Source organism: Camarhynchus parvulus, chromosome Z (assembly GCF_901933205.1).
Source record: "Camarhynchus parvulus chromosome Z, STF_HiC, whole genome shotgun sequence".
In the NCBI taxonomy this organism is placed as follows: domain Eukaryota; kingdom Metazoa; phylum Chordata; class Aves; order Passeriformes; family Thraupidae; genus Camarhynchus; species Camarhynchus parvulus.
The window spans coordinates 7,950,892-7,966,677 of NC_044601.1; the positions used below are offsets into that span (position 1 = coordinate 7,950,892).

Here is a 15,786-nt window from a genome sequence, read left to right on the forward strand (position 1 = left end):
AAAAAACCCCCAACACAACAAAACAAAAAGACCAAATAGGAGTGGGAGAGTAAAATGAAAGAAGAAGCAACAAACGTAATTTTAAACATTTAGCATTTGTGCAATTAGAGATACTAAATGCATACAAGCAAAGATTTTGCCGTAAATAAATATACAAGGATTAATGTTGTTAAATACAATTTGAATGTACAGAGATCAAAGGCACACAGGTAGCATAATTGTTTCTGGAAAGATACAATCAAGTATTATTTTGAAGATCTATGTTAACACTACAGTTTGTGTAAATATTAAAGATACTGCTCTATTAATTAGGTATTAACTATTGACATTGGGTCAAAAATTAGAACTTATAATTTTTAGTGTGTGGCTGGGTGAAAACAGCCTGATACTGAACCCTTGATGTCATTTTGATTTTCTTACTTTTTGTTTTTTCTTTTCCTGGATAAGAATTGTCTGATGACTCCAATTTTTCATTTGTTTTGTACATAATTGCTCCTCATGTAGCATTTTGTTTTATTAAAAATTTTGAAATTACAATAACAAAGGTAAATGTTAGAAAACAAACTGAAAAGAACTCGCTGGCTGTCTAAATCCTCCATTCAGGCTGGAAGAGCATTTTTAATGCTTTTCTGTGTCCTTGAATGAACTGACATTTAACAGTAGTTTTCATGTTTTCCTTGTGGATGGTAAGTATAACATTAAAAAATAAAATTACTAACTGGATATATTAAACCTCACCTGCCCATCCCACCTGCCCAGTTGTTCCCTTTGCAGGCTTATATTCTCAGAGCAACTACAGGAGAGAAGAGCAACACCTGAATGAATGAACTGTTCTTGCTTCTAAACATTTTCTGAAGCACTGACCAGGACTTTGGGGCATGTTTTCCATTTATATCTATTTTTGGGTGAGTCTCTTCCCTATAAGACAAAACCTGGAGTGGCAATGGAAGAACATTGACTGAGAAATGGTCTCAGTCTTACTGATGGAAAAGACATCAGGTATTTGCCAAACTAAAAAGAAATAAAGTCTCAGCGAAATTACCCCTTATAAATTTTCAGCCTTTCCTACAACACTAAAATAAAGTAGGACCAGAAAAATTTTCTGAAGAATGTGAAGAATTCAGCTCCTAAAGAGCCTGCTTTCTCCTTCAAATTCCTGAAGATTTCAAGCTTCACAAAGCCACTCAGGATTAGTCAAGCTTTCAAATCTAAAATTCCATGTGCTCCTTGTAATTATTTAAGTTCACTGGGAAATTATTTTCAAATGTGCATTTCCATAAAAGGAAAAAGCGGTTTTCAGCTTTTCTCCTTTGGAGATTGCACGTGTGTGATGCAAAAAGGAAAAAAAAAATTACATCACTGACATACGTCACAAACATGTCATTTGTGTTAAAAACCATAAAACCACATCACTGATGCCTCAAAAACATGCCATTCGCATTTCCAAGGATATTTTTGCTGTTGTTTTGCAAAGTAAGAATTTTCCTCAGCAGCAGCACAAGGCTGCCCAACAGCAGCCGGGCTGGTTTGTAAGGGAGCAGCGCGGTGTGAGGAAGGTGCCCACGCAGGGATTTGGGGCAGGGCGGTTTGTGGGGTCCCTGCTGGCCCCAGAGCCCGGCAGGGACTGATGGCCCTGGAGCAGCAGCCCTTGGGGCCCACTCACCACATCCTGAGAGAGAAACCACAGCTCAACACAAAGGACCGTGACCTCCAGCCACCACTAAGTCGCTGCATTTTTAGGGAAATGACAACAAGTACGGCCCTGTTTCACCTGCACTAAGCTGCTCCTCAAAACGAAAAAACCCTGTCACAAAAATCACAAGTGAGTGACCAAAGCTTGGCTTCTAGGCTTCATTTTTAACAAAAGAGCGTGTTTTAAACACCTGGGCTTGCTCTCTGAAAATCTCAGTCACACAAACACACCCCAACGTGACACACACGGACACACACAGCACCAATGCCGGCTGAATTGTCTCTCTGCTCCAACTGCTGACACAGATTTCTTAGAGGGATCTCTTCTCTGGTCTTCATACTCCAAAAAAAGTTATAATAATTAAAAACTTGGTGAGGACATCCCCTCAGCACACAGCCATTCAGCCTGAAGTACAAAGGCTGCCAGCTTTGCCTGTGTCCTGGAGCCAGCCTGGGGCACAGCTCAGCTTTGTGCTGGGCTGTCACTGGCTGAAGGCTCTGACACAGAGCCAGGGCTGGGCACGCTGCTGCCCCTCTCACGGGCAGGCCACGGGACACCAGTGACACTGTTCCAAGCTGGCCACTGTCCCCCTTCAGGCTGCTCTGCCCAGACACTGCCCGGCAGCGCAGGGCAGGGGAATGCCCAGCACACACAGCTGCACACACACAGTGTGCCTGTGCTCACACAGGGTGTGCATCCCACACACCCTGGGGAGCCAGCCCCACAGCCCTGGCCCCAGGGGGAGCGAGGGAGGGTCCCCAGGCCCGGCAGGTAAAGCTCCAAAAGCACAAGCCCCCGTCGCAGAGGCGCCTTACCTTGGGAAGGGCAGTGCAGCAGGAGGCAGGGCCGCCGCGCTGCCCCGCTCCAGCAGGGTACGGCCAGCTCTGGTGCTTCACCATGCACAGAGAGTTTCAAAAAGAGACCGAAAAGAGCATCTGGCAGCTTCCCCCATGCTCCCCCCTCACGGCCTGGCTGCTGAGGTTTTAAAGGAGTTGATGGAGGAAGATTTGTCCTGAGGATGCCTGGCTGTTCCTGGTGCCTCGGGGGCTCGGAGGAAGGACAGGCACACCACAACCACCCACACAGCACAATGCAGGACAGCAAAGTGCACTGAAATCTGCCCACTTAAAAGCACCTTTTTGCCCTCTGACTGTCACTGGAACCTGCTGTCTCCAATGGGCCTGCTCAGGCTCTCTGAGGGCATTTTCCTCATCCCCACTCCAAAAGTGGGAAAAAAGGAACACCAATCGCCACACACACCTGAGGCTGTGCCAAGGCAGCAAAGGAACACGCAGAACTCACACCAAACTGAGGGCAGAGTGCACCAAGCCAGTGCCAAACCACACCAGACTGGTGACAGAAACACCTCTGCAGCTGGTTCTGTGCATGTGGCTCTCAGCAGTGCATGGGAGACGTGTTACCCTTGGCAAACCACATCCACCAACAAAACTCCAGGACTGGACAGAGAGCTTCAATTTTCTTCTTTCCTTACTGCTAACATCATTTTGTGACAGGACATATTCTGGGTAGCTGGGAATGTCCCATATTACATGAAATCAGAGACATCAGGAAAAGCTTTAGAGGAAAAGCAGTCAAACACCACCACCAGGGAGAGGAGTGGCTGAGACCAGCAGGTGGGAAACCGTGCCACTGCTCAACACCGCCAGGTAAAAAGAAACAGCTCAAACCCAATCCCACGATTACAAAACCTGTCATGCTGGTGGGGGATTGTGCAGGGAGTGCTGGGGGCCCTGAGCAGAGGAGCTGCAGCGTGCACCCACGCTCAGCAGCGTGTGCCCTGCAGTCACAACCCTGCCCTGGCAAAGCCCTTGGAGCAGGGCTGTTCCGTGTGCGATACAGTCACAACACACTGCACTCACCAAGATGAGCTCTGGAAACACCAGTTATACACATTAACAGAATAGAAAGACCACCACTGCCATCACCCCAGGCTGGGCCAGCCTATGCCACAGGCATGTGTGTACTTGACCATGCACAAGTGCTGCAGCAGCCTGAGGAGCCATTCTGCATTTCCTGCAGATTTAAAGTAAAAGGAGTGACACACAGCCCTGCCTCATGGTCAGCACCACTGCAGAGGTGTTGCAGGGTCAGATCCCTGTCCCCCTACACCTGCCTGCCCACCCCAAACTTCAATTCTTCCCTATGTCCTTTGTATCCAGAATAGTCTCTACTGCACTTTTTTGAAACACCTAGAGCTTCTCCTTCAAAAGGATTAAATCACTTTCCCATCAACGTTCAAAAATTCAGTTGCAGTATGACAGTTTGTTATCACCTGTAAGAAACCCAAAGAAACAGGGACAAGGAGGAAAAATCAAACCGATAACAGAAGGATGGGAAATCCCCTTATAACTATCACCAAAACAGAGGAAAAAAAAGGTGGGAAAAGTGAAAAAAAGTCACACAGAATATATGACCATGTAAGCATGGGCACTCTTGCAGAAAACCTAGTCAGCAATCCCCAGCCAGAGGAAATGTAAATGAGAGCCAGGTCCACAGCAGTGACGGAGTCTGAACAGATACAAGGGGTTGCTCAGGTTGCAGGATGTGCTTAGCCTCGATCTCTTTGGATTTGCAAAGGAACTTTATTAGTTTTATTAATTTTTTTTCTTAAATAATCAAGAGATTCGAGTGTATCCACATAACACGGTGAAGAAGATTAAGATTTTTTCTTTAATCAAAATATCCATATGCATGTGCTGTATCTTCGGAGGGGTAGGTGGATTCCCACTGCTGACTCGCTCCCGCTCCGGGGTGCGTTCTGCTGCAGGAGCTCACGCACAAACCACTCCCACCACATTTCCATGACGGCAGGGTTCCAGCAGACACAATCGAGAAGAAGCCCCCCAAAGCACAGGAAAACCCCCCAGATGATGGGGCTCAGCAGGGAGAAGCAGCCACAGAGGGGCTCAGCAGCGCATGGGAAGGGGCTCTGCTGCCCAGCAGCACTGTGACCCAGCTGTGCCTCCCTCCAAGGGGCCCCAGCCCAGCCTGGCTGGCTCTGCGGGCAGGGACAGGGACAGCAGGAGCTCTGTGCTGACCTGGGGCCACCACAGCCTGGCCAGGACAGCGTGGCCTTGCCCTCCTGTGCATCAGCCCACGGTGGCACTCCCCATGCACACAGCCACACCAGCACAGCCCCCAGCACAGCCGGCTGCTAAAAACACGGATTTTAGAGACAGACACCTTCCTGTGTGCCTCTCCACCCGCTGGCCTGACAGGCTCCTGCAGCCCACACTGCTCCAGGCAGCGTCACAGGGGCTGGGGCACCCCTGGAGCAGGGACATGGGCACAGCCAGCACAGCAGCCTGCCACCACAGAGCCACCAGGACACAAATCCCTGCTCAGGGCTTTGGTCACACTGCAGCTGGCACATGCATCACAGCACGGAGCCCCGCTGCCTTTAGGAAACGCAGCACACACCTCTACATACCAGTGGTAACACGTCGAGGTATTAACAGCAAAAATATTTTGATTGCGGAAGAAATTTCCACCTGGAAATCTTTTCACTTCTGAAAGCAACTTCGCTTGAGACGGAACCCAGTGATTCCACAACTTGGGTACCCAATAAGCAAAGGGAAGTGTGACTCTATACAGAGCACTTATCTGGCCTAGAAAAATTAAAAATTTATGGTAGTCATTTTTGGTATGACTACCAAAAATGGTAGGAAAAAGGGTAGGAAAAAAAATAAGTAAGTAGGAAAAAAGTATGGAAGGAAAAAATAAGTTGTTGCTACAAATCACAAGACTCCAGAACAAAACCATACTGTAGGATGCAAAGGTCACATTCAAAAGCAGCTGTCAGGGAAAAGAAGCAAAGCACAACTCACTGTATTTTGTTGTAAGCTTACACCTTTTCACCATTTAGAAACAAACTGAGGGATCTGAATAACAGAACACAGAGAAAAGAAATACAGATGTGGTCAGATTTTTTTGTAGTTTCTGCAGTGCCCCACAGTTAAGATAAATTTAAGGTCAATGTCTAGAGGAAGCCATTTCAAACACCGATAGTTCACAAAGGGCATTTCCTTTCTGATAGAGATAAAAAGTCAAATTTATTGGAGACTGCTATTTCCATTCTGACTCTGTAAGCTGCAGTTACTGCCACTAAACAGAAGACTCCTTCCTATATTATTTCTTAGGGAAGAGGCAAAAATTAAATGCTTTCAAATTAATTTTCTTCTCCATTTTAGTCATATTGTTATGTTTTCATTCACTACATGTTCAAACACGCTTCTTTTTTTCTCCTTTTCATTTTACAAGTGCTCTTCGGAGTCAGAAGCAGCCACACAGCACAAACTTGCCAAGCCCAGAGTGCAATCATACTCACACCCAGCCTCTGAGAAAGGCGGGCAAAGGACATAACAGAGAGAAGATAAATTGCTTTTTGTACCCCTTAGTGGCCGGACATCAATGCTGCAGCTCTGAAAGCTGTCTTTCCCCCCCACCCCAAAAAAAAAAAAAAAGGAAAAAAAAAAAAAAAAAAAAAAAAGAGAGAGATTAGGATTGCAGCCATTCATGGAAGAAGAAATATGTTAAAAGGAAGGTTTTAATGAAGAAATGGATGAAAGACTTCCAACTACAGGAGATTAACGTTCTTATCATATAAACTCTTACTGCAAAGCAGAGAGAGGGGTGGGAGGGGAGAACACTCCTCTAAAGACATGGAAACTCTGACACTGGAAATGAATTCTCTGCAATAGTGCACGGCACAGTTCAGAATGGTTCCTTTTGCACCCTTTATTATGGACCCCTAAACTTTAAATAAAGAGTGCAGACTATACCACAGACCTAGATTTGCTGATTTAGCCATTTTTGAAACACCTGGAAGAAGGCAGGACTCTGTAAGCACAGCAGCCAGCAGCATCATCAGGCATTTTCTTACAGTCACACCAGGAAAACCACCCCTGACAGGTGGGAACACACAGGTACCTGGTCCTGCCTTTTGGAATTTTACAGAAATACAGGCAAAAATATGCTGTGGCATAGTGCGGTATTAGACAAACAAAACCAAAACCTGACAGGCACCTAAAACCATGGGGAAGGAAGCAGGGCAGAGGGGAGGGAACTCCCATCTGTGCATGGAACACTCGTGGGCCAGCCACAAACCCAAAGGAAGACAGGTGAGGACCAGCAGGTAAACCTTGATCTGCCACCAGCACCCAGGGCTCATGCCCCACAGCCAAACTACACCTCTTTCCTTCACCACTGATGCTGGAAACTGGAGCTGCAGAGGGGAAAGACTCTCTGAGCACTAGAGGCACCAGGACAGCATCATTTGTTTACAGGGAATATTAAAATAATAAGGTTGTTAGACAAGGGCAGGTTGGGTGGGTGAGGTGTAGGGGAGTGAGCAGAATAAGGAGCTGTGCTCCATTCTTTCCCTTCAGGAGCTGTTTCTGAGGCAGTGGAAGCTCAGCAGCTCTGCTCAGGGACTCAGCTTTGAAGACAGACTCATCAAATGAGTGACACAACTGGCTGCTCTCGCCGCCAGAGGACTGCTCACGTTCCAGCTCCCTTTTCCACGGGAAGCAAACTGGACACTGAACACCACAGCACTGTCACGGGAGGCCAGTCCAATGTCCACTCACAGGCAGCTCCAGTGGAGAAGGCAAAGGCAGGGCCTCCTGAGCTCTCACACACTAGGATCATACCTACTGATACCACGGGCCCTTAACGTTGTCATTTATATACAGCGTTGCCACCAAAACACCTCTCTCATTCCCTAGAAACCCTGAAAACGGAACTGTGCATGTCCCGAAATATTTTAAATGAATAAACAGAGAATATCTCTGAGAGGGTAATTTGTCAATACACATATTTGTAAAATACATTTCTTTGAACCAAAAAGTTTTATATTCATGTTTCAGCAGAGTCATTTATAGAATCACAAAATCCCAGAATGATTTTGGTTCCAAGAGGCCATAAAGATCACCTTGTTCCAAACCCCTGCCATGGGCAAGGACACCTTCCCTTACACAAGTTACATATTATTGTTCTTAGGATGACAGATACAAGGTCAGTAAACAAATCAGTTACTGCACACTAGGACCACTTACAGTTTCTATTCCCTACAACTATTGTGATGCTGTTCTGGTTTCCTATTACACACACACACCTGGAACACAATTTATCCTAAGCCTATGTCTTTGCATGGGGATCACAGTGTGTGTTAGAAAAGGAGAAGCTAAGCCAAACTTTTGTGCACCAGAGCTACTGGAATCCATCCACCCGAATCTGGAGGAGTTTGGAGAAGGTTCTGGACTACTGTTGAGAACAGAACCAGAGCAGGAGAAAAGCAGGTGTATTTATGACTGCCTTTGACTGCCCACTAAACCTGTTCGTATTCCCTACACTCTACAGAACAATTTTAGTTCTGACCAGTGTGACCCATTCACACAGTGCAGGGAAATTCTAGCCCTGCTATCTGCTCTGTATGTGGCTTGCTTATTGCCAACATTCGCTACAAAGCAGAAACATTACAATGTTTGTCACAAAAACGAGGCATAACTTAGCAAAAACTGCCCCCGGTACCAAACATCCATTTGATTTTTAACAGCCCCCTCAGTCAGCACTGGCACCCCTGCAAGGCAATTCTTAGAAACTTTTAAAAGATTTGTAAGGAGGAAGAAACTACATGAATTCCAAACATGGTGTGCTTATTAGGGCCTCTGATGCAGAGACAGAGTGCTTTATGAAGAAGCCTGTGCAGCCACGAACTGTGCTAAGCTATGCAGAAACACACACAACTCCAGCAGAAGGGTATCAAACATTTATGGCCCTGAAATATGTGTTTCACCAAAGAAGGCAAAGGCTTCACCTCTTTCCTCCCAAACAGTGCAGAACAGCAGCAGAACAGCAGCACTGTTTATAGGCACTCTGACAAAAATCCCCACTGAAGTCAGCCTGCAGATCAGGGTCACAGAATGCTCCATGCAAAACCTCCTCACTGACATGTGCACCAAACAAAGTTTGGCAAACATAGTTTTTTAACTTCTTTCAAAGTATGGTCTATTTCACTTCATTTATAAACTTCTCTCCTTTATTTCCTTCTCCCGCCTTCGTCTGAGTGATGATTTCCCTCAACCTGGCAGGGCGGATGCTGTTCCTAGTAATGGCCTTTGTGCCCCAGGAGAGCAGGGAGCAAGAGGAAATCGTGGCTGAGTTTGCAGCTGCTGGTGACACAGCACATGTTATACACCATGGTTATTACAGACACCTGCTCAAACTCTGTGGCACTGACACCCACCTTCATGGCCTTCTTTGCTGTAATGGGGAGGAACGTTTATCAGAACACCACAATGTCAGACTTCAGTGGCTGGGAAAAAACCTCTCTGGATTCAGGGCAGAATCCACATGGGAAGAGTCAGACAGCTTCAGATGAACAGCACAAACTGTAAAGAGTGCTGAGGGGGCAGTCACCTGCTGAATGCAGACAGGGGAAATGCTCAGGTCTCCCCTCTGCCCTTCACCTCCTTCCTGTTACAGCTCACCCCTGTCCTGAGCCGAAAGGTCTCTGGTCTGGCACACAGCAACTTCTTACACAGTCTCAGAAACACAAAATACATGGCAAGGTTGAAAAGCTCACAGTATAAACCACTCTGATAATACTTCTAAATTTCCACCAGGAAAAATGCTGGTTTTTCCTTCTGCATGCCATGTTGCTGAAATAAAGGTACTGAAATGGAACAAATAATGACCATTTCATTTACCACGGCTTTGCCATGAACGTATTTGCTTTCTGTGCATCTCTCAATACTGGCATCAGCGTCACTGCAGACAAACTGCTGTCCCCATACAAGAACAACCAAGCCAATAAAAAGCACTGACCTTTCCTGGCAGGAGTGGCACAGCCCTCGAGGTTCAGCATGATGTCTCCATCCGTGTCATCAGCACCCGCTCCCAGGAGCATCCAGCTCTCGATGTTCTCGCCGTCCGAGATCAGGCTCTCCTCCTCCTCCGAGCTGTTCTCTATCACCAACACGTCCTGGGGGCCTTCAGGTCCAGCAGAAAGGACAGGGGCAGGCCTCCCACTAGGGCTGCTCCTCTTCCTTGGTGTGCCCACACCAGATCCAGGGGGGCACCGGGCACTACATCCAGCAGCTTTGGTGTGATTTGGTGTGGAGGATACCGGGCGGGTGTGTGTTTTACCTGGAGCTGACGAGGAGCATCTTGACCTCTTTGCCTTGCTTTTGTAGATGCTGTCCTCCTCTGGGGTGTCAGACAGGACAATGACCTCGGGCTCATCTGAAAGCTGAGTGCCACCATCAGTGAGCTCAGTGAGGTTCTCATCTTCATCCTGTTTCTCAGCTAGACCTGAACTTTGACCCATGACTTCTCCAGCATCAGCTTCCTCATCCATTTCTAGTGTGCTGATTTCTCCAAGATCCTGGGAATAGTGGATCTGGCTATAGAGATGAAACTCCACCTCACTATCAACACTCTCCTCACTGGATGACTCCTCGAGATAAAGCTCATCTTCATACACTTCAGTATTTTCAGGACCATCATACCCAGTAAATATTCTGGAAAGTGAAGAGTCTGAATCTACAAAAAATCAAATGGTTAAATCAGAATGGTCACATGTCCAAAATAAACCTTCAAGTGATACCTTTGGTCTTGAAATTGCTCAGGTGAGTCGTAGAGCCCTGCACACAGACCAACAAACTGAGCAGATGTAACAGCCACTTGTGCTTCAATGTGGAACAGCAAAAGCTAATTAAGGATGCATTTGCATTAACCATAACTACTACTGCAGCTCAACTGCTTTGGCCTCTGAAAGGGGCAATTACTGAGTTCTCCCCTCCCGCACCTGGGAGGTCATCAGGCCACACCCAGAGCACTGTGAACTGCTCGGGCTCTCCAGACTGGAGTGAGTGCAACAAGGAGCCACTGAAACCATTAAGGGATTGGAACACGTGTCCTAGAAGGTCAAGCAGGGACTGCTACTGCACAGGGAGGGGAAGCTCAGAAGGATTTATTCACACTCACAAACACCTGGGGCACGGCGAATAAACAAGACAGAACCGCCACTGTACTGCCCAGCAAGAACTTGAAAGGGAATGGCCACAAAATAACAAAATACAGGGGTTTCCACTTAAATGTAACTCTGTTGTCCAGAAAGGCTCAGGAGCCTCCATCCTTGAGGACCTTCAAACCTCAGCTAGACACAGCCCTGAGCAAGCACCACCAGGTCATTGCTTTAAATCAGGGCTGAAACTGCCAGAGGCTCCTTCCCACCTCAGCCGTCCTGTGATGCCAGCCCAGGGGCGCGTGTGCTCAGAGCTCACAGCCTGCTCCCTTGCAAGGCTGGTAAAACAGGGATGTCCTAAAGTCACCCTGCCTCCCAGAGACCACCTCACTTCGTGTTCGTGACCACACCAAACACGGAGTACAAGACACGGGACACTTCCTCTAAAAGTCTGTCTGTATTTCTGCATTAGTTACTCCCATGGAATTCATACAGCTTTTTCTAGACATGAAAACTGCCTGATGAAGTTCAGCTTTCTGGCTGGTGAAGAAGAGTTGCATGGTACTGTTTAAGTCCACTTAGTCGCACACACATACAAAAATTCAGATTTGTGAGCTTTGTACAGATGTAACATGTGTGATGACGGTATTTAAAGAACCCAAAGGCTCCCATTAAGAAGGCTGTCTGCTCTTACCCTGGTTCCTAAGTAAACACAACACCTAATATGCTAAATATAGAAAAAACAAGGTGGTAACTAGAGGCAACAAACCTACTTTACACCACTACCTAGCTTCAGATGCTGTAGAAAGGAAGAAAAAGTACAATAGCACCTGAATGGCTGTAGTTAGAAAAACATCTAACAGACCAAATAAAGGCCCCAAACGTCAACATTTTTGTCAATTTCACACAGCGTCCCTGTTTCAAATAGGTTGGAGCCTGCTCCTACCCACACAGCAAGACCAGAGCTCCAATCAAGCACATTCACAATATTTACATGTGCTTACGAGGTGTGAGAAGAGGCCTTCAGCAATGTAGGAAAGTAACAAATCCTCCTGAAGATGCTGCGTTTTTAGTGAGCTCCAAAACAGAATCCAGGTACTCCTTCCTCCCCTTCTGTCCCCAGTGGATAAAGTCACACACAGTGAGCAGTGACTACTGCTAAAAACTTGCAGCTGAACAGCCCTGGTGTCTCCCAGGCGCCCAGGGAGCTGACTCATGGGCACTTCACAGCACAAACAGGCAGCCAGCACTGCACTCACTTTGATCCATCCTGCTCAGCAGGTCAAAGCACAGCTCCTCCTGCTCTCACTCCACACGTGACTGGGGCGATGAAGGGCTCTTCCTCTTGCTCAGCACGTACGCCTGGGAAACAAGAAACACCCAACATCAGCACCACACACAACCTGAGCACCTGCTGCCCACCATCCTCACACTCAGGCCACAGCCATGCCCTTCCTCTTCAGGAAAGACAAACAGCCACGTCAGGCATCCCACAGCAAAGCAGACACACACACAGCCTCAAGGACAGGGAAGAGAAGCTCAACAAAGTCCTGCTGTTTTCCAGACTGGCAAGCTGAAGCAGTGTCTCACTGAGTTCACACAGGTAACTCAGAGAAGGACCTGACTGCAACTTCACATTTCCTTCTGCCAGTGAAAAGTTTAGACTAGGGGCAAACATTCCCTTCCACAGAACCATAGCAGGGTTTTGGCTGGAAGGGACCTCCAGGGTCCCTGTTCTCTCAACTGTGCTCACCTCCAAGTGCCACACCGATCTTCACAGAATGATGAGGTTGGAAGAGACCTCTAAGATCATCCAGTCCAACCTGTGCCCTAACACCTCAACTACAGCACCAAGTGCCTTGTCCAGTCCTTTTTAAACACATCCAGAGATGGTGATTCTACCACCTCCTTGGGAAGAACATTCCAGTACTTTATTATTATTTCTGGGAGAATTTTCTTCCTAATATCCAACCTATCCCTTCCCTGAGTTGAGACTGTGTCCTCTGGTTCTGTCAGTGCTGCCTGGTGGAAGAGACCAACCCCACCTGTCTGCAACCTCCCTTCAGGGAGTTGTAGAGAGCAATAAGGTCACCTCTGAGCCTCCTCTTCTCCAGGCTAAACAACCCCAGCTCCTTCAAACATTCCTCAAAGGGCTTGTGTTCCAAACATCTTGGTTACAGCTGGACTACCATAAAGACACTCCTCACACCTGAGCGTGCAGAACACATTAAAAACATTGGCCCTCCACAGACTACCTGATTTGATAGGCTGCAGGGAGCAACAACACACTGATACATCCTACTTTGGAACTAGATTACCTTAATTAAAAAAAAAAAAAACAACTTCAAAGCCCTGGCAACAGGAGAACCCCATCCCTCTACCAAGAGGAACTGCCCTCCTACCTGATCCCAGAGCACAACCTTCCTCAAAAGCACCTGACTGTCTCTCAGGCAGTAAGGACCACCTTCAAGTTCAACTAAAGGACTACCAATGTTAAAAATAAAAAATCACAGACATCTGAGGTCCTTCTAACCATTAACAAAACTGCAAATGGCTGCAGTTGGCAATGACAGGGATAATTTTCAAACACTGCTTGCCAGCATTTTTCATCTGAGCCACAGAATCCTGACATCCCACACGTGATGCAGCAGCAGGAGTGGCAGCAGCACCAGGCAGTCAAAGGGAGGTGCCACTGGCAACTCGAAGCAGGGAGGAAGAGCAAGGCCAACACACAAGAAAAAACAAACAAGTTAGTAAGAACACTCAGCCAAAATCCCAAAGCGGGTTTGGGGTGCTCAGGGCTCACCCCTCTGCAGGAGGGACTCTGAAGTAAGAGGCTCAGGGCAGTCCTTCCCAGGCCATTCCTGCTCATCTGCCTCGACCGTCCCTGCCAGCCCCTCCCTCCCACTGCTGCCCTGCAGCACTCCTGCTGCTCCTGCTTTCCCAGCTTCTAACAGCTTCCAGAGCTCTCCGCGCTCAGCTACAAACACTGAGACTCCTTAGAAACTTCCAACACTGAGATTTCTTAAAAACCTCTAAACGCAAACTCAAACACAGAGATTACTTCTTCCGCTGCACGTGCCTTTTCAGACAAGTGCACTGCTTCCATCACACACCATCAGCGAGTTCCAAACACTTCCTTATTTATCATTCTCTGCTCGATCTCCACTGCCAAATCTAACCCTTTTGGATAACTGAGAACAGAGAAGCAAACATGCTCTCTACAGCCTTGGAAGGCAAAACACAGCCCTGTTGTCAGGCTGTTACAGAGTGCAAAATGGGAAAGAAAAAACGGGAAAGAAAGCTCTTCCAAGGAAATCACCATGCTGCCCCATCTAAACACAGGGTCAGACAGCAGGAGAGTAGAAGCCAGCTTTAATTCAGTTATATTAGTGGTACATAGACTGCCTGATGCTTCAGATTGCTCACGCAATGCAGGGGCACAGACAGTGTGAAACTGACAAAGAATTTAAACCTTCCACAGCAAGTGAATGAAAACTTTCACTTCAGCTGCTGTAGCTGCTTGTGCACCCTGCATTGCCTGGATTCCATGAGAAAATTATCACCATGGAGCTCATGACTGCAATGGAAATCACACCTGGGAAAGTATCAAAACATCAAACCTAAATGTATTTATGAAAACCTGCCCAAAGATATATTTATTCACAGAGGCCAGTGTCAGGAGACTGTTTTTCTTCCCCTGCTCTGTTTCTGTGCCTGATGTGATTCTAACCTGGCTGTGCTTCACCACGTGGCTCTCAGAGCAGGTGAGAAGGGCACAGCCCTCACCTGCTGCCCAGGTGAGGCTGCAGCTGCAGTCACCTGTGGCTGCCCCACCTGCAGTGCAGAAGCCCCTGCAGAGGAACAAGGAAAAGGATCAGGAGGTGGGCTGGGAGCTGCCTCTGCCCACATTTTCTGTGATCTAACAGCGATTTTTGGCTAAAACTGAGATGCAAACCCCATCCTTGTCCCATTTGCTATTTGAGGAGACACAACTGCTCCGGAGTTTCTTTAAATGAGGTGCAAAGAGAGAAGCAAAGCTCTGGAGAAGAAGACAGCATTTTCTAGTGACAGCTATACCTTCAAGAGACCACAGGAATATCTCTTCCACGCCCGAACCCTGGAAAACAACAAAACATTTCACGTTCACTTCAAGCCTTTCTGAGGATTATTTTTTCCCCACAGGCATTTTGCAGATCATGTTTAAGAGTAACATGCTTTTCCTGGGGTCCTAGGGCTGCATGTGCCTGGTGAGTGGGAACAGATGGGGACTGGGGATCCCGGGAAGCGGCGAATATCCCGGGGAAGGAAGGAACGCACACCCCAGCACCGACGGCGGAGCGGGTCGGGCACAGCAGAGCCTGCTCCGGAACTCCAGGGCCGCCGGGACCGGGGCTGCTCCCGGAGGAGCAGACCGAGGCTGGGCCAGGGTCACGGACACCGGGGCCGGACGCGGGGCGATCCCGGTTGCGCTGCAGCCGCCACGGGCCGGGCGGAAGCGGGCCGGGGCCTCGGGGAGTGGGGCCCGCCGTGCAGGGAGGGGTCGCGGTCGGGCTGGGAGGTGCCGGAGCCGGGTGGGGCCGGGTGCCGGTAGTCACGGACGATACTCACTCACTGCCGATACCGGAGCCCAGTCGGTATCAGCACTCGATACTGGGACGGGCGGGCGGGCGGACTGACTGAATGACCGACTGACGGACTGACTGACTGACTGGCGGACTGAAGGACGGACCGGCCCACCCACTCAGCCCCGGCGGTGGCAGCACTCACCGCCAGCGCTCCCCGGTGCCGCAGTTCCGTGCCGGCCGCGCCGGGACCGGCCGAGCAGGAAGTGGCGGTGGCCTGGCCCCAGCGTCCGGCCACGTGCTTCCGGCCCCGCCCCGCGCCAGGCCCCGCCCCGCTCCCCTCAGCCTCGGCCCCGCCCCCAGGGGCCCGGCGGGAACGCGGCTTTGGGGAGAATTTAGCGAAAATCGGGTGCGCGGGGATGGGGCTTTCCAGAGCCCCGCGCACTGCCCCCTGGCACAGTCCTGTGAGAGGACCGCGTCTCCGTGTGCGGAGCAGACAGAGCCCGCTCCGGCACCGCGGGAAGCGTGACCCGAGAAGA

At 48.7% G+C, this 15,786-nt stretch overlaps 1 protein-coding gene across 2 annotated transcripts in view; it reads right to left on the bottom strand.

The window, feature by feature from the left end:
• Positions 1 to 15,535, bottom strand: part of ZCCHC7 (zinc finger CCHC-type containing 7) — a 93,742-nt gene extending 78,207 nt beyond the window's left edge. Inside the window, exons 1-4 of one of the 2 annotated variants that reach the window (XM_030969018.1) lie at positions 15,453 to 15,535; positions 14,763 to 14,802; positions 11,942 to 12,044; positions 9,542 to 10,258 (exon numbers count right to left, since the gene is read on the bottom strand). In XM_030969018.1, coding sequence (XP_030824878.1) covers positions 9,542 to 10,258; positions 11,942 to 11,951 — 727 coding nt within the window. In that variant the 5' untranslated portion in view covers positions 11,952 to 12,044; positions 14,763 to 14,802; positions 15,453 to 15,535. Of the gene's footprint in view, positions 1 to 9,541; positions 10,259 to 11,941; positions 12,045 to 14,762; positions 14,803 to 15,293 lie in introns of both variants that reach the window. The other variant, XM_030969017.1, reaches the window with a different exon arrangement.
• Positions 15,536 to 15,786: the final 251 nt, after the last annotated feature.